This window comes from Pygocentrus nattereri, chromosome 5 (assembly GCF_015220715.1).
Source record: "Pygocentrus nattereri isolate fPygNat1 chromosome 5, fPygNat1.pri, whole genome shotgun sequence".
Lineage (NCBI taxonomy): Eukaryota > Metazoa > Chordata > Actinopteri > Characiformes > Serrasalmidae > Pygocentrus > Pygocentrus nattereri.
In genome coordinates, this window is record NC_051215.1 from 25,745,510 (window position 1) to 25,761,335 (window position 15,826).

The 15,826-nt window shown below is 39.5% G+C and overlaps 1 protein-coding gene across 2 annotated transcripts in view; it reads left to right on the forward strand.

Moving 5' to 3' along the window:
• LOC108425438 (CUB and sushi domain-containing protein 1) overlaps positions 1–15,826 on the forward strand; it is a 664,112-nt gene that overhangs the window by 440,503 nt on the left and 207,783 nt on the right. For both annotated transcript variants that reach the window (XM_017694090.2, XM_017694091.2), the window contains exons 13-18: positions 243–425; positions 1,036–1,362; positions 7,007–7,201; positions 8,445–8,583; positions 9,333–9,520; positions 11,700–11,888. In XM_017694090.2, the coding sequence (XP_017549579.2) occupies positions 243–425; positions 1,036–1,362; positions 7,007–7,201; positions 8,445–8,583; positions 9,333–9,520; positions 11,700–11,888 (1,221 nt within the window). The remainder of the gene's footprint in view (positions 1–242; positions 426–1,035; positions 1,363–7,006; positions 7,202–8,444; positions 8,584–9,332; positions 9,521–11,699; positions 11,889–15,826) is intronic.

Here is a 15,826-nt window from a genome sequence, read left to right on the forward strand (position 1 = left end):
ATTATTTCTTTATATATTTTATATGTTGGGTTAGTGCATAAAATGTTCAAAATGATGATGCTAGATCACCGATTAAATCAGTAAAATGTCTTTCTTTCTTTCTCCATGACTTTGTTTCTTTTTTCTTTCTTTCTTTATTCTCTATTTTGTCAGTGCACCAGAATTCCACTCATCTCAAGAAAATCTCACAGTTAAGACAAACAGAACCTTGACAAGTCTTCTATTTTTTCTTTCCTGTATAGAGATCAATAAAGGAGGGTGTGGAGACCCCGGCATCCCAGCCTACGGCAAGCGAACGGGAGACAGTTTTTCACACGGCGACGTGCTGACCTTTGAGTGTCAGGCCGCCTTCGAGCTGGTCGGCGAGCGGACGATTTCGTGCCAGCAGAATAACCAGTGGTCTGGAAACAAACCCAGCTGCGTTTGTGAGTCCTCCTCCAAAAGCAAGCGGCTGGCTATAATTAACGCTTTGCCATTTAGGATGATTAATGCGCTGCCCTGGTAAGGGCTTGACAGATAGATGGTGCGAATCCGAATGCCAGTGGGTTGGCCTGGGAGACGGTCATTCCTGAGCAGATTGTTCTCAGGATCAATTATTACTCATTCATTTATTATGTCACAGTTTTACAAATACTCAGCCACCTAGCATGTCTGAGATTATCATTTATTGTAAGATGTTTGTGATGGTTACGGTGTTTTACCTAAGATTGGGCCTGCTGAATTAATAATTTTGTTGTTGTTGATTTTCTGCCTGAGTCACAGTCCGCTTGGCACCAGTGAAACAATCTATGTGACGATGTTAAAATCATGTGTGCAGCCCCCTCCTCCCTGAGCACTGTATTAGACCTGGAAGCCAAACGTTCTATTAGCTAAAGCCCATAGAGCTATTTAGGGGTCCAGGAACTTGATTTTAATGGGAATCATTTTATTTTGTTCTCCTTGATTCCCAAAAATGAGAGCTTCAGTTAATGAAAATGATTGTCCCTCCATCAAAGTGTGTAACGGATTGTTCTGCCTCTCTTCTTCCCCCTGCAGTCTCCTGCTTCTTCAATTTCACCGCCCCATCAGGCATCATCCTGTCCCCCAACTACCCGGAGGAGTATGGCAACAACATGAACTGCGTGTGGCTCATTATAGCCGAGCCGGGCAACCGGATCCATCTCATTTTCAGCGACTTTGAGGTAGAACCTCAGTTTGACTATCTGATTGTGAAGGATGATGGCATGCCTGAGCCCACCACCTTCGGCACCTTCTCCGGCAAGGACGTGCCCTCTCAGATCGCCAGCAATGGCAACATCATGCGCCTGGAGTTCCAGTCAGATCATTCCAACACTGGGAAGGGCTTCAATATCACCTATACAAGTAAACAATGTTTTATTGTTGCTGAGAGTATCTATAAAAATGTGTGGCTTATACAGATGTTTTAGCTATACAACCTGCTGTTATCCGATTTAATAATCAAACATGCATCTTTCATTGTCCACACCAAGTTTATTTGAGATTATTTAACACCTCAATGTGCCTAGCCACTGCTTTGTTGGCTAATAAATACAACCAAGCTAACATTAGTGTACATTTGCCTCAGTCTGTAAACAGTGTAGCATTTTCTTTAAATTCCAATGAGATTTTTAAAATATTTTTCAAATGAAAAACTTCAGTAGATATCCAGGTAGCTTCCTTGCAAACTTTAACGTTAAGCTTGCTGTCCTCCTGGAAAGTCATTTCTCTCATTTAAGCAATCCATTCTCTCCAGTGTAATGATGTTTTGCAGATAATTACCACAATTACACAGTTGAAAAAGACACGTGGCTTTCTGGCAGTAACACTGGCTCTCTAACTTCACTCTGCATTTGCCAGCAAGGAAAAAAAAACTAAAATACTAGGCCTGACAATTGAAACAATGATAATTAATTGAATTAGTATGTGTAATTAATCATGGTTAATTACATTTGCCTTACTTGCTCAAATTTGAAACTAAAGAAAAATTTGACCACTTTTGTATTATGTAGCCATGTGAGTGGACAAAATAAGCTTTGCAATCAGAACATATTAATTACTTAATTCAACCTCAACATAATATCATGTAATAAGAAGTGTAAGTGCAGTTTCCAGTTTTCATTAACATCCAGTGAGAACAAATGTGGCTGCATGTTCCAACCAATGAATCAATCAAATATACCTACAGCCAATGGTTCCAGCTTCTCTGCGATTGTAGCCACTCACTCTCATACTTCTGTGTTACATCTTGCTCTAAAGGAACAGGAGCTTTCCGCTTTGGTTTGTTTACGAACTGTTGATTTATCCTCAGTTCTGCCACAAGCAATATCGACCATAGTTTGTTAAAGGAGTTTTCTGGTGATAATGTTATTTATACTACTAATAATGCCAGGATCAGCCCAAGATTTTTCTTGCAGATTATCAGAAGTGATGTAATTTGGTGATAAATTCACCGCATGGCAGTAGATGTAAATAACTGGTTTAATTAAGAGAGCCACCAATAGAACTTCAGAGTTTTACTTGAACAAGAGGGCTAAAGCAATAGGGTGCTGCAGCTGAAGTTCAGCCTGGAACCAGGGGTGGTTTAAAGGGTCAAACCAGAAAAATGCATTAATGTTTCAAAAGTTAGTGGTGTTAACAATTTGGTTTCTGCTACAAAAAGAAAAACATTTCATATTTCACCAAAAAAAGTATTTTCCCCCAACTTCAACATGCATTAGAAAGAAATTCTCACACTGGAGTCTAGTAGGCCCGTTTATAGGACACAAATAGGAACTTTAACTGCAGTAGTGATGGAATCTGTTTTTCATATTGACCAGAGTGCCCTTTAGAATGCAGTTTGCATGATGCTATGGGTGAAAACAAGCTTTGGCTGTTTATTTAGCAGTATTAGCTTTCTAGCTGAAGGCCCATCCTTTCTTAAATCTTTCATTTAAAAAATGCATTAATTTCAATGAATCTGGATTCAAATCTGTGTGCTGTTCTGACAGTAATATTACTTCTTACTACAGACTGCACATTACATTTCATCCAAAACAAAGGTGCCACAAAACACTTTCATTTGGTATGTGCATTCATTTCATATTGTCCAGTGGACCCTATTGTGCTAAATCGTTTTGCAGGGTTGTTTCTTTTTCATGCAGTCAGGCAGAAACATTCTTCAAGGATATTGCTTTATTTCAATCATGCATATTTCAGAGCACTTCATTCTAACAGAGTCTGATTGATTGGCTCATTGGTAACATCGACTATTCAAAAGGTGATTATGAAGAAATATTTATTAAGCGTATTTCCTCGTTTACTGCATAAAGGACAGCTTTGATTGAATTCAGCTTTTCAAATCAGCATGTAATTAACCCTTAATTAACCCTTAACACCTGTGTGTATTGCTGTTCGCATATGTATGTAAAAACTTTGAGTCAGTTTCTTGCTTTTTAATGCTGCTTAAGCCGAATGATCCCAAAAGAAATGTACCAAAAGAGGCATTTGGGAGAATGTGTGCCTTGGCAAACTCCTTTTAGAATGTTTCAGTTTGAGATTTACTCAAAGAGAGGAGCTTTGTTGAGTAGTAGCTGCAAACATTTGGTTTCTGCAGGCTTTGGAGAGGAAATATTATACTGTGTCCAGACATGCCATAAGGGAGAGAATTGGCTACACCGCCGTGCTGTAAATTGTCTCTACTGGTTCTGTTTTTCCACTGTGGTGGTCCAAAGCACAAGCCAATCCAGCTCAGTGGGCGGCTCCAAGATTTTTATTCCTTTTCCTCGTCGCTTCTGCATGAAAATATTTTTTGTTACCAATTTTTTTAGTAACATAAATAGCCATTCAATAGATATTGGCACTCGGATAGTAACATGATTAATTTACTCAGTTCAGTGTATTTGAGAAATGTCCTTTTTCCCCTGAATGATCACACTTTTATTTACACTTAAGGACAGTCATTTGCAAAGATTTAGTACAATTACATTGTTGATTTACTAAGGGAAAGTAAGTTAATGAATCCTCTACTTCCTCACACTTTTAATACACTTTCCATTTTCACAAACAAAAAAATAAGGCCTTTGCAAAAGCTGAAAGTCATTTTATATTTTTATTAAATTTAACAGTTAAGTCAGTTTAAGGCAGTTTTTGGACATGATACTTTCATACCTGTGCTCAAGTTGTTGTTGTTGTTGTTGTTGCTGTTTTTAAGCTACTTTTACTTCTAATTGAGTATGTATTTCCTTCTGATCATGTGAGGCTAGATTATGAGTAACGCAAACTATGCACTGGCTGCAGACTCTAAACTGTTCACCAGCAAAAGAGTTTCTAATGAAGTGGCCATTGAGTGTATAGTGTTCATCTTAGGAGCTAAACGCAGACAGACTGTAGTTAAAGAGGAAAGTGGTCAGTAGGGAGCACCAACCAAATGTTACTGAGATACAGGCACAGCAATTTGGAGCTGCCAAACGGCATTGCTGTGCTTGTTCACAGTCCCACAGAACCAATAAAGCCAGCAGAATACAACACCGTAAAATCCCCAGTGGTGATTTAACACATAATATGTTTAATTCCAGGTGGACATGAATGAAGACTGTAAGAGTTAATTCAGCACTGGGATTTTTCCTCTGAAAGGTTTTTTTTGTCTGTCACTTGTCTGCAGTATGCAGAACATGGTGGCCAGGTGTCTTTTCAGTGTTTAGTAAGTCCACTCTGTGCTTATTACAGCTTCCTTTACTTTCAGTTTTTCTGAGAAATCTGTAGGAATATTCTTCCAAATTTCAGTCTTAGAAGTTAGTTCCACTTTCTGCTTCTCACATTGTAAGTAATCCCAAACACATTCAGTGATGTTGAGGAGTGGACTCCGGTACAGGAGCCTTAAAGAGCCATGGATTCACAAGGTTTTTTTATACTTTGATTTTTCTGTGATTGGTTATTTATCCTTTTTAAATCTTGAGGTATTTTTGCAGTTATCACGACACTGTTTTATTGAGATTAGACATTTTAATGGAAATGGAATCAATATCTGGGGAAAAGCAATATGTTGTGTCAGGACATTAATATGAATAAGTTAAGATCTCAAGAAAACAAAGGAAAATAACTTGTTATAATAGAAAAGCAAGCCCATGGCCCTCTAGGGCATTGTACTTTGGGGTGACCAGTCTATTGTTCTGAGAACATCAAAAGCTTTTTTGCTTTGCAGTTTTTCTTTTCTATGTCCTTTTCTCGGTGAGGGCCTCTTGATAGCTACACATCCTTTCAGAGCATAGCACTGAGTCGTCTTCTCTCAGTGGAAGGATGGACAGAAATACCTGTGGATATTTTCAGATCTTTTCAAAGATTAAAGCTTTCTCTGATTTTTTGCATGGAGCTGTATATCACATTTAACTTTTTTCTTATCAGCACCTCTTAAATATCAGTACTGCTGCGTGACACCAGATATAGACCACTAACAGTATGTTTTTAAATGACCAATAGTCAAAATCTTAGTATGACCACAAGAAGGTTATATTTTCAAGATTATTTTTCCACCATTTTTGTCCCAGACATGTCGCAGTGTGAGTGAGCTTATGTGCAGGTGAGAGATACAGCTGCTTGTATGGGTTTGTTTTTAATGCGAGATGGTGGCTGATAGGGGTGGTTTGTTGGGGGTGTGGGTGTCAGGTGAATGTGTGGTTTGATATCTCTGCAGTGGAAGCTGTAGTAATGGGGTATGACCCTCTCAGACAGGAAGAGACATGTCCCAATACGGAGCTGGAGTGTCTGGCAGAAAGGCCCGTAATAACAACCACACTGTCAGCGGGGTCGTAACCTCGGCCCTAGCGCCCTCGTCCCCATGCATTAGCCATCCTGCTGCCACAAGGGTGGAACAAACAGATGTTTCTCACCAATTGAGGGCCACAAAAATAGCCCAGCAGGGATTTTGTGTGCTGGAGCTCCTGTGCCTATCGAATAATTGAAGAATCTCGTCTGACACCCATGACACCCACGTGTCACTCAAAGAGCTGCCCACGTCAGGCATTAGAGGATAATTGGAAGTTCACGCAAAAAAATCCAAGTCAGCTCTCATGTTCTTCAAGCTAAGAATGGAAAAATAATGTTGTCAGGTATAAATATCGGAGCACAGTTAGGCAAAATCAAATTTACACAATTTTCTCCTTACTCCAAATGTTTTCCATTTACCAAGACATGCTTGCTGCCCAAATGTTTGTTTGCTTGGACAAAAGTAGGTCACAAGCCTGAACTTTGTGCACATTTGTCCATTTTATACACAACAGGATGCTGTACAGTGTCAGAAATCACTTTAGCAAGTCCATTAGAGATGAACAGCTTGACGTGTTTTGGGGCAAATGTGTGATGATTTTGTTTAACATATTGGAAACCATAAAGCATAAAATATAACATGTGCCACAATTTTTGCCCAGGGCACATCTTACAATTTATATTCAGCAAATGCATTTAAATTCAGCAAATAAACAGTAGTTCTGCATTAAAATATGCAGAAATGTGTTCACTGGAGAGGATATGTTTTCATTATTTTCACTTAGGATATCAACAAAACATGTCATTTGACCAGCGGCGCCCAAGCTTGTGTATGACCACATGCACTGTGCAAAAGTCGTAGGCAGCAAAGCTTATTGTTTAAAATCTGCGCAGTAATGTTTTTTTCAATAGTAAAAACCCTTATATTATTAGAAATCATACAATAAACATTAATGTAGTAAAAGTAACAAGAAATTCTTGTTTCAGCAAAAGCAACAAAACGTAATTTGACCAGGGGTGCACAAACTTTTTACTGAACATTAGGCCCGTAGCTCCAAGGCAAAACTAAACTTGCAAACTTCATGCATCAAACATCTATCTTGAATGTGTACATTTGGGGTAATACATTCGATTTTTTTATTTTAATGCTTCATTTTGATTGGAATTTTTTTTCAGCCAACCAGCTAATGTGGCCATCACTGTGCTCTGTAGTATTCTGTCCTTCTGACTCCAACATTCGTTTCTTACTCTTATCTTCATCCTGCAGCGTTTGGCCAAAACGAATGTCATGACCCCGGCATCCCCATCAACGGCCAGCGTTTCGGAGAGCACTTCTTACTGGGCAGCTCGGTCCTTTTCACATGTGATGAGGGCTTCATCAAAACCCATGGCTCTGAGTCCATCACCTGCGTCATCCAGGACGGTAACGTGGTGTGGAACGCGGCTGTCCCTCGCTGTGAAGGTAGGCAGCCTCATTGTCTTGTGTAAAGTTCTTTAAGACAGAACAAGTGATCTCTGCTGCGGTGTGTTCTATGGCTTTCATTTACTTTGAAGAACTGTTTACCTGTTTAAATAACACAGATTAAATAAAGTACTGCAGCAAAAGAAGACTGAGCAGAAACTGGAATCTGCAGAATTAGCTAATTCCAGTATTGGAATTTATAATTTATTATAAATAATATATAGACTTATAGTGGTAGGCAAATGAAGTGTTAGAAGTAATAGGGAATGAAAACAAAAACTGAAAGCAAACATATAATGAACACGTTTTTATTGAATTTTATTGGATATTTTATTGGAAGTGTAATAGTGACAGATTTAGTTCATATGTACATATAGTTTACAGAAATAAAATCAAAAATCTAAATGTAACTGGGACAAAATAATTATTAATCATGCAAACGAGAGACCTGTTCAGGCTTGCTCTGGTGATTTATTCCAGAGGTATAATGGAGAGGCAGTGAGGTGCTCTTTGGTAACAAGGCTACATATAACAATACAGTGGAATATGGGCAATTTTTGATTTTTAAACATAATAGTTTAAGTGGTGTGAAGTGAACTTTAAGCATTAATATTATTGACCCTCTAATGCTGAGACTAAAAAGCCTTTTTTGTGTCACATGCTACACCCTTGTTTTCCACTCATTGTCCATTTTATCAGCTCCACTTTTCCATATAGGAGCACTTTGTAGTTCTACAATCACCGGCTGTAGTCCATCTGTGTCTCTGCATACTTTGTCAGCCCCCTTTTATTCTGTTCTTCAATGGCCAGGACCCCCATAGCAGGTATTTTGGGTGGTGGAACATTCTCAGCACTGTTGACACTGTTGTGATAGTGGGGTGTTAGTATGTGTTGCACTGGTATGAATGAATCAGACACAGCAGTGCTGCTACAGTCTGTAATTGTAGAAATATATAAGTGCACTTATATAGTAAGTCAAGCTGATAAAATGGACAGAGAGTGTAGATACAAGTAGGTGTACTTAATGAAGTGGCTGGTTGGTGTTTGAAAAGGAACATACTTCACGCTTCAGTCAACCTGTGCGAGGTGGTCCTGTTATCCACTTGCCATCCAGCCACATGCTATGAAATGCTTTCCCCCTTACCGGGCTCAGATGCAGGATTGTTTTGGGGTTTTATTTTTTGGGGGAGGGGGGCTAGGGGGGGGTTGTTGATGGTCTGATTTTTCTGCTCCTCTTTTTCAGCTCCCTGTGGTGGGCATTTAACGGCTCCAGCGGGAGTGCTGCTGTCCCCTGGCTGGCCTGGCTACTACAAAGACTCCCTCAACTGTGAATGGGTGATTGAAGCCAGGAAGGATCATGCCATCAAGATTTCTTTTGACAGGTATCGATTTTGAGGAAGTTCAAATTCATGGCCATGTCCCCATTTTTTTATTTTTTTTTTTATAGCTTTTCCATCCCCCACATTTTTTGTGCATTAATTCCTGTACCTTTCCTCTTAAATGGAAGGATTAGCATGCATTTCTTACCCCTAAAACTTATTAATAATAATTTTATGAAGCTAACCTGAGAGCGAAGCTAATATTAGTACACACACACTACCATGCAAAAGTCAAAAATACAGTAATTCAGTAAGAATCTAAACTAGCCATTTCTCTTAGTCCACTTAAACGGCAACTGCCATTTTTGAGTTATATTAAACAAAGAATATTTAATCCATGCAGAAATGATGAACACATCAAATAAATTTATTGTATTTAAATCCAATTCAGATTCAGTAAAAGTTTTTTCAGTAAAGACCACTTTTCATTATCAGTGTTTATTTCATTCTAACTTCATTCTAGATGCTTTGAAGTTGCTACGGAATCATCTACAGCTCTGCTTATCATTCTGGACACATCTTTCAGCTTCCTACCACATTATTTGAAACCTATTAAGTCGCAGAGTTTGAGTGTCATGTTAGAATTGTATTTGAGGTAATTCGAACTAAATTGGCTTTACATTGTTGAAAATGATGATTCCAAATTGTTCTGGTCCCTGAGAGTTTAAGGGGTTAATCATTCATAATCCTGTTGAAATACCTGGGCCGTAAGCATATGTTCTTGCTCTCTGCTGCTCTCCCTATGCGCACAGGTTCCAGACCGAGGTTAATTACGACACGCTGGAGATCCGTGACGGGCCCTCCAACTCGTCGCCGCTGATCGGAGAGTACCACGGCACCCAGGCACCTCACTTCCTCATCAGCACCGGCAATTACATGTACCTCCTCTTCACCACCGACAACAGCCGCTCCAGCGAGGGCTTCCAAATCCGTTATGAGAGTGAGTCAACCTTCCCCGGGACTCTGCGCAAAAACATTTTGGCTCAGTCCAGAATGACTCCCTAATTGACGTGTAGAGCACTACATACCGTGTAAAAGCCATTGGCTCATGCCCTACGTGAGTGCACTTTAACAGCGAGCAAGGAGCCCATACGGATTCAGCCATTGCTTCATGTTCGGCAATAGCTCTGCAATGCTGGCGAGTCTGATTGGAACCTGATTGGAGCTGGTTGTCTCCTTAGTTACAGAGTTTCAGGCCAGACTCAGTCTACAGGCTCTGCTAAGACAAATGAGTAGCATTTCACAGCAGATTCAGTGATAACATCACGTCACCAATCATAATAATAACCAGAGGCAGTAGATAACTATAAGAGTGGTTACCAACCTTATTGAATTATTAAGCATGCTGTAAGAGTTGAATATGGAAGGCTGTTAAAATAATAGCTGGGGGACGTTTTATAAATAGCGATTTACAATGCAATTAAACTTTAATATTATGTTGATATTATTCCATGAATTCTTTAGAATCCATGCTGTGAGTTGAAAAAATGAATATATTTGTTCCTCAGTGCTTATATTGTCATCTTAATTACTGTGAAACCAGGGGTGCAGATATGTTCTGAGAAGTGTGTGTGCGAGAGGGAGGGGGGCCGACATTGAAAGCCTGTAGTCTACATTCAGTACTAGCACCAGATTTCACACATTCCACTGGGTTATCAAAATACCATAATTGCATGATGTGTAATACTATTTATTTCAGCATTAAAATACATAAACAAAAAATAAATTTTGTAAAAGTTTGGGCAGCCTGTTCAAAATACGTTTTTTTTTTTTTTTAAACGAGTTCATGCATCCTCAGGCCTTCCTAATGTTTATTCTGTTGTATGCTGAATCTAACAAACTGGGGAAAATAACGATAATATGTGGTCTTTCAAGTTACGGCATATTTGAAACTCACAAATAGTTATTAAACAAACATAAATTGTGCATTACAGTTTGGAGAAAATGCCGTATTTAAGTTTGGTCTCTGTGGAGAATGGGTTAACTTCTAATTTGGGCATTGTTGTTCAAACTTTGCGTATGACTGCATTAACAGCATTTGCACATATGGAGGCATTGTAGTGTTCATGGATAATACTCAAGTAAAGTTAACAGATAAAAGGTAATGAATGTAGTTGTTAGGCATATTGACAGAATAATTTTTGTTGAATATTTTTTTATTGACAACTGTACACTCACTATACACAGTACACTCACTATACCCAGTACAGTTTTTACAGTCACAGTCACCCTCTGTTTAAGCTTGTAATAACAATGATACTTCTGTTTTGGGAGATTTAAAGGAAAATATGATCAATGATATAAGCTTCAGGACTTTTTTCAACAACCATCCTGCTACCCCACAAAAATGATCTACCCATTCTGCTACCCCCCTCAATCTTTCGCCAGTCTAACATATTAATTAGATCTAGATGCATAGAAATGCATGGCTTTATTTATTTGAAGATATATGTGCAGCATCCCACTGATTACAATGTCATTCCTTTTTAAAAAAATGCATAAGCCTTCTTGACCGGCGTCAGGTGATTAGCCAAATTGTTTCCAATTGCTTTCTTTTTCCAGAGCGGATTGAATGACACCGTTGTAATATAATGCACTGCATAAGGAGAGAGAGAGAGGGTTGAGAGACTCAGGCACAAAGAGAACATAGAAGGGGGTGGCTAGATTCACTTAACAGATATTCATGACTCACCATGAAGTGATTCTGACAGCACACCTTATGCAACCCTGCTATCTCCTCTGAAACTCATTGGAGTGGATGGATTATTATTCAGTTATTTCAAACCTCTCTCACAATCTAGTTAGAAGCCGCGAAAATAGAAATCGCCTTTAAGATTCTCCTAAAGATAGAAATGTCCGCCAAACCCTGGACTTATATAGGAGGAAATAAGCTGAGGACACAAAAAGGGAAATGTCAAGGGATTTAACTGCATTAAGAAAGTCACCACATTGACCGAACACTGAATTAAATAGTATTCTCTATTTAGAGAGACTGTCAGTTAAAGAGAGCTTCGGGTGTCTAACCTCTGCTGATTTATACTGTATGAAGTGCTTTTGACACCACACTCTGTCCAATTTGGGCGCTCGAGGTGGAATGAAAGTCTTCTGCGTTCCTGCAGGCATCATGATGGAGAGCGACTCGTGCTTGGATCCGGGGATTCCTGTGAACGGGAAAAGGCATGGGAACAATTTTGCCATCGGCTCCAGAGTGACGTTCAGCTGTGATCAGGGCTACACTCTGAGCGATGATGAGCCCATTGTATGCGAGAGGAACCATCAGTGGAACCATGCTCTGCCGAGCTGTGATGGTAGGCCTCTTCTTGGAGAATGTTGTAATTCCATCCATATCCCATCCCAAAGTTTAGACTCACTCGTCATTCAGTAATAGCTTATACAGTGAAGTAGCATGTAAATATTGTTAAATTTTCAAGTCTTGCCATTCACTGCCCACTCCTTAGTCCATATATGGAAACAAAGTACCTGAAAGAATCTTATTTTGCAGTCAGTGGTTTTTTTTTTATGTCATTTACACGTGTTCACCTATCAGTCTACAGCAAGTTAGCCCTGCCTATTCAACCCACAGCAGTTTGGCCAAGTCTATCCATGCTGATGTCATATGGAATGTTTCAGCTCTAAAGGCTTTTTGAGTGAGGGCAGCCAATCAGAACATAGATTTATGTATATCAGTCTTAAAGGCACAATAACAAAAACAGCCTGTTTAATTCTGAGGGATAAAGAGAGGTTGGAACAAAGTCATATAAAAACCTGTGGCACTGTTAATCACATTAATAAATGTTGGAGTTATCTGTGGCATGAGATCATAAACATTTTGTTATTCGCTGTTTATTTTACAGCTGCAGACTTTACAAAGGAAGAAAGTTTATTCTCTCCTCTTCCTTATCCCTGTGCTCTGACCAGTAGACCAGAGTGATTTGATTTATTTAGGGGGATTGATTTTACAAGGCTCAGTGTCTTACATATGGATGGTGTGTGTAAGGCTAGATGAGGTAAGCAGCACGAAGTTTAATGTCTGAGGGGTTACAGAACTCACACCTGTTTAATATTATTGGGCCTCGTTCACCAGCTGTTCTTTAGAAGAAATTTCCTCTTAAACCCCATTTGTGCAGTTTTCATTTTTCATTTCATTGTTTCCTTATTTGGAATTTGCTCTTAGGTAAAACCAGAATGTACGCACACTCAAGTGCAAAGGTGCAAACATTTTGTTGGTTTAAGAATGTGTTATAAATCTGAAGGAGACCATTTGTTAGAACTTTTCTCAAGAGCAAAATTAAGAAATAATTCGGAAGATATCGGTGAATGAGGCCCAGTGTTACTAACTGGACAAGCACCTTTAGTACCTACAGGAATAACTATATATGGTACAGTGCCCTGGCTGTGGTACACAGCTAACTGTTACTGGCTTCGCTAGAGGAAATGCTTTTTTCATGTGCCTTAAATAGAATCACCTAAAACCACTTTTAACAGGCTTCTTGTGGGTATTTTACTGAGTGGAGCAAACTTGTTGGAGATTGGAGAAGAGTAGTGCTTGTGTAAAGTATGGGGAAGCCATCAGATTAGCTTTGGCTTTCCATGTATGCAGCCAAGATGCCACCTATTCACCCTGCTGTTGAGGGCATGCCAGAGCCTCTGACAGTGAGTCTGAGCCCTGCTTACTAGCCCTTCTCTTTTCTAACATCATTCTAATGCACACCTTTATTTGTATAATCTTCTCTGTCAAGCAAGATACTAATTTGATCTCATTATAAATTAAGCTAGAAGAGTCACTGGTGACAGAGAAGGAAGAAAGTTGAATAGCTAAACATGTTGCACTCTGAGCACAGCAAAAGTTTGCCCTCTGCCATCCTGGTACTTATGTTGCTTCATCAGCTGATTTAATTATTTTTCTTGAGGATGTAATGGGAAAAAAGGCTGAATGCCTGTGGTAATAATCATTTTAAGATCACATTAGAATCATTTGTGCACATATATTAGTTTAGTATGCCTGCAAACTGTACTTCCAAACTTTTAAACAGTGGTGTATGCAAGCTTGGAATGAAACAATAAAAAAAAACTGCCTCAGGGCATTGGATTGAAGTAAAAGACAATGCCAGTGCTTTCTGGACCACACAGTACAAATGACCAGGACTACACATAGTACAGTTAAGCAAAACAGTAAACTAGCCCCAAAGCCCAACAATAAATACAATATAGTGAATGCAATGAAAAGACAACTGCGACCCTGGACTAAGCAGTTGACGAAGATGATGATGATGATGATGATGATGATGATGAAAACGCAGGACTAAACAGTGTAAAGAAAACATCAAACAATGTGAACAGTGCTTAAGTACAGACCTGAGTAGATTAACTGTAGAAGTGTGTAAGCAGCTTAGCATACTGTAAAAAATCTCTGTTAAATATCTGCTGTTAAAATCTCTAAAATACAGTGTTTATGCGAAGAAATACAGTGACAACTGAAAAATGCACGGAATGAAAAATTCATGAGTGAAAAAGGAAAAATAAGTTTTCTTATGACACTGACGATAACACAGTACAAGTCACAGGTGGCCCATTGCGGATAGCAGTGTAATACTATATAACACCAGCAAAAACAGTTCTTCAGAGAAAGAAAGCTGTCTTGTAATAAAGTGGCTAGTGCAGTGGGGAGTAGCCCCATTTTCTCTATCTCCTCCATTCCCTATTCAAATGCACCAGTGGTGGGAGCCATCCAGCTCATGCCTTTTTTATCAGGGTGAGAAAGGGTAAGCAGTCTCGACGCTCCCCCGAGACGTCCATTTTTGATGAGCTGAGTGCTAACCTCAACGAACAGTTTCAAAGATAACTTTGTAGATGGAGAAGGAGGCCATAGAGAGTCACTTGGCTAGATAGGGAGGAAGTAGCTACCGGAGAGTGCTCACTCAAGCTGTTTATCTTATTTGTTTCCTGGCTGTGGGAGGGATTGAAGTAAGCGTGTGGAGTGTTTTCCAGTAAGTGCAATCAGGCCGCAGCCCATTTGGTTTCGGAATCTCCAATTTCCTCCTCCGTAGGCTCCTTATCGGCCGCTTTCCTTTTTCCTCTAATAGACTCCAGTTCAGCCTGATGTGCTCCCATCAGAGCCTGACCTTCATTATAAGCAGGACAGCTGTATCCACAACTGTTCTGGGAGATAGGAATGTATGTTTAGGAGACATATGTTGTGCGCTTGAGTCGGCTGTTTATTCTGTTCACTAATATTCGTAAATCTTCAGCCTCTGCTTGCGTACACCATAGGATTGAGTTAATGCTAATAGGCTCCCTCAGAAAGAGAAGGAATGTTTTGCCGGGATTTGTTCTCACAGCTGCTCCTTGCAAATAGATATGTAGCGATTGGCTGGCAGTTTAGGCATAAGATGCTTTATGGCATTCCGAAACAATGAACTTGAATTTAAAGATATCTAATGATCAGATAATTGGTTCACCAGATTTCTCAGTAATGCCTGGGAATTGAGATTGGAAATTTTTATAGGGCTCCAGAAGCAGGTATTACAAAGCCTGAATTAGCTGGCCCCCTGGGTTTGCCATGGTATTGCAGACAGTGCTTATGAATATTAACATGAGAGGTAATAGTGTTAGGATTTGAACAGTCTTACATTCTCATATGAACATCAGCTTTAAGATCCTCTTTTCAAGACACAGTGTACTCCCAGTGGCAGGGACATAGTTGCAGGGTGCTGGGAGGACCAACTTTAATACAGTGATAGAAACATAGTAGTTCATAGAAAGCTCTAGTGCTACATGTCAACCTTCATAAAATAATGTTACTGTTGCAAACACTAATAGACACATGACCCCTGATAGCAATTTTAAAGGAGCGGGCTTCTCTTTCCTGGGAGGTCTAATACCGGGAACTTTGGTTTCTTGGGATTAATGAATAAAAACACTGATGAAACTTCCTTCGATCAGTGGTCAGCTACTCTGTTCCTGGACATCTACCTTTCCTGCAGAGTTTAGTTCCAGCCACAATCTGCCACACCTGCTCCAGCTTAGTAACTTCTTTAGATGGCGCTGATTGGCTGGAGCAGATGTACTAGTGAGAGGTAAGAGAGAGGCAGCATGTTGAATGCAGAGTGGAAAGCCAATCTCCAGGAGACTGCTGCATGCTGCATCTACAGATGCTTTTTTAAACAGCAATATATAAACGTCTTTAGCTCGCTCCACTGTTTCACCTGATATTAAAAACTTAGCAAAGTTATGTTAATTCCTATAG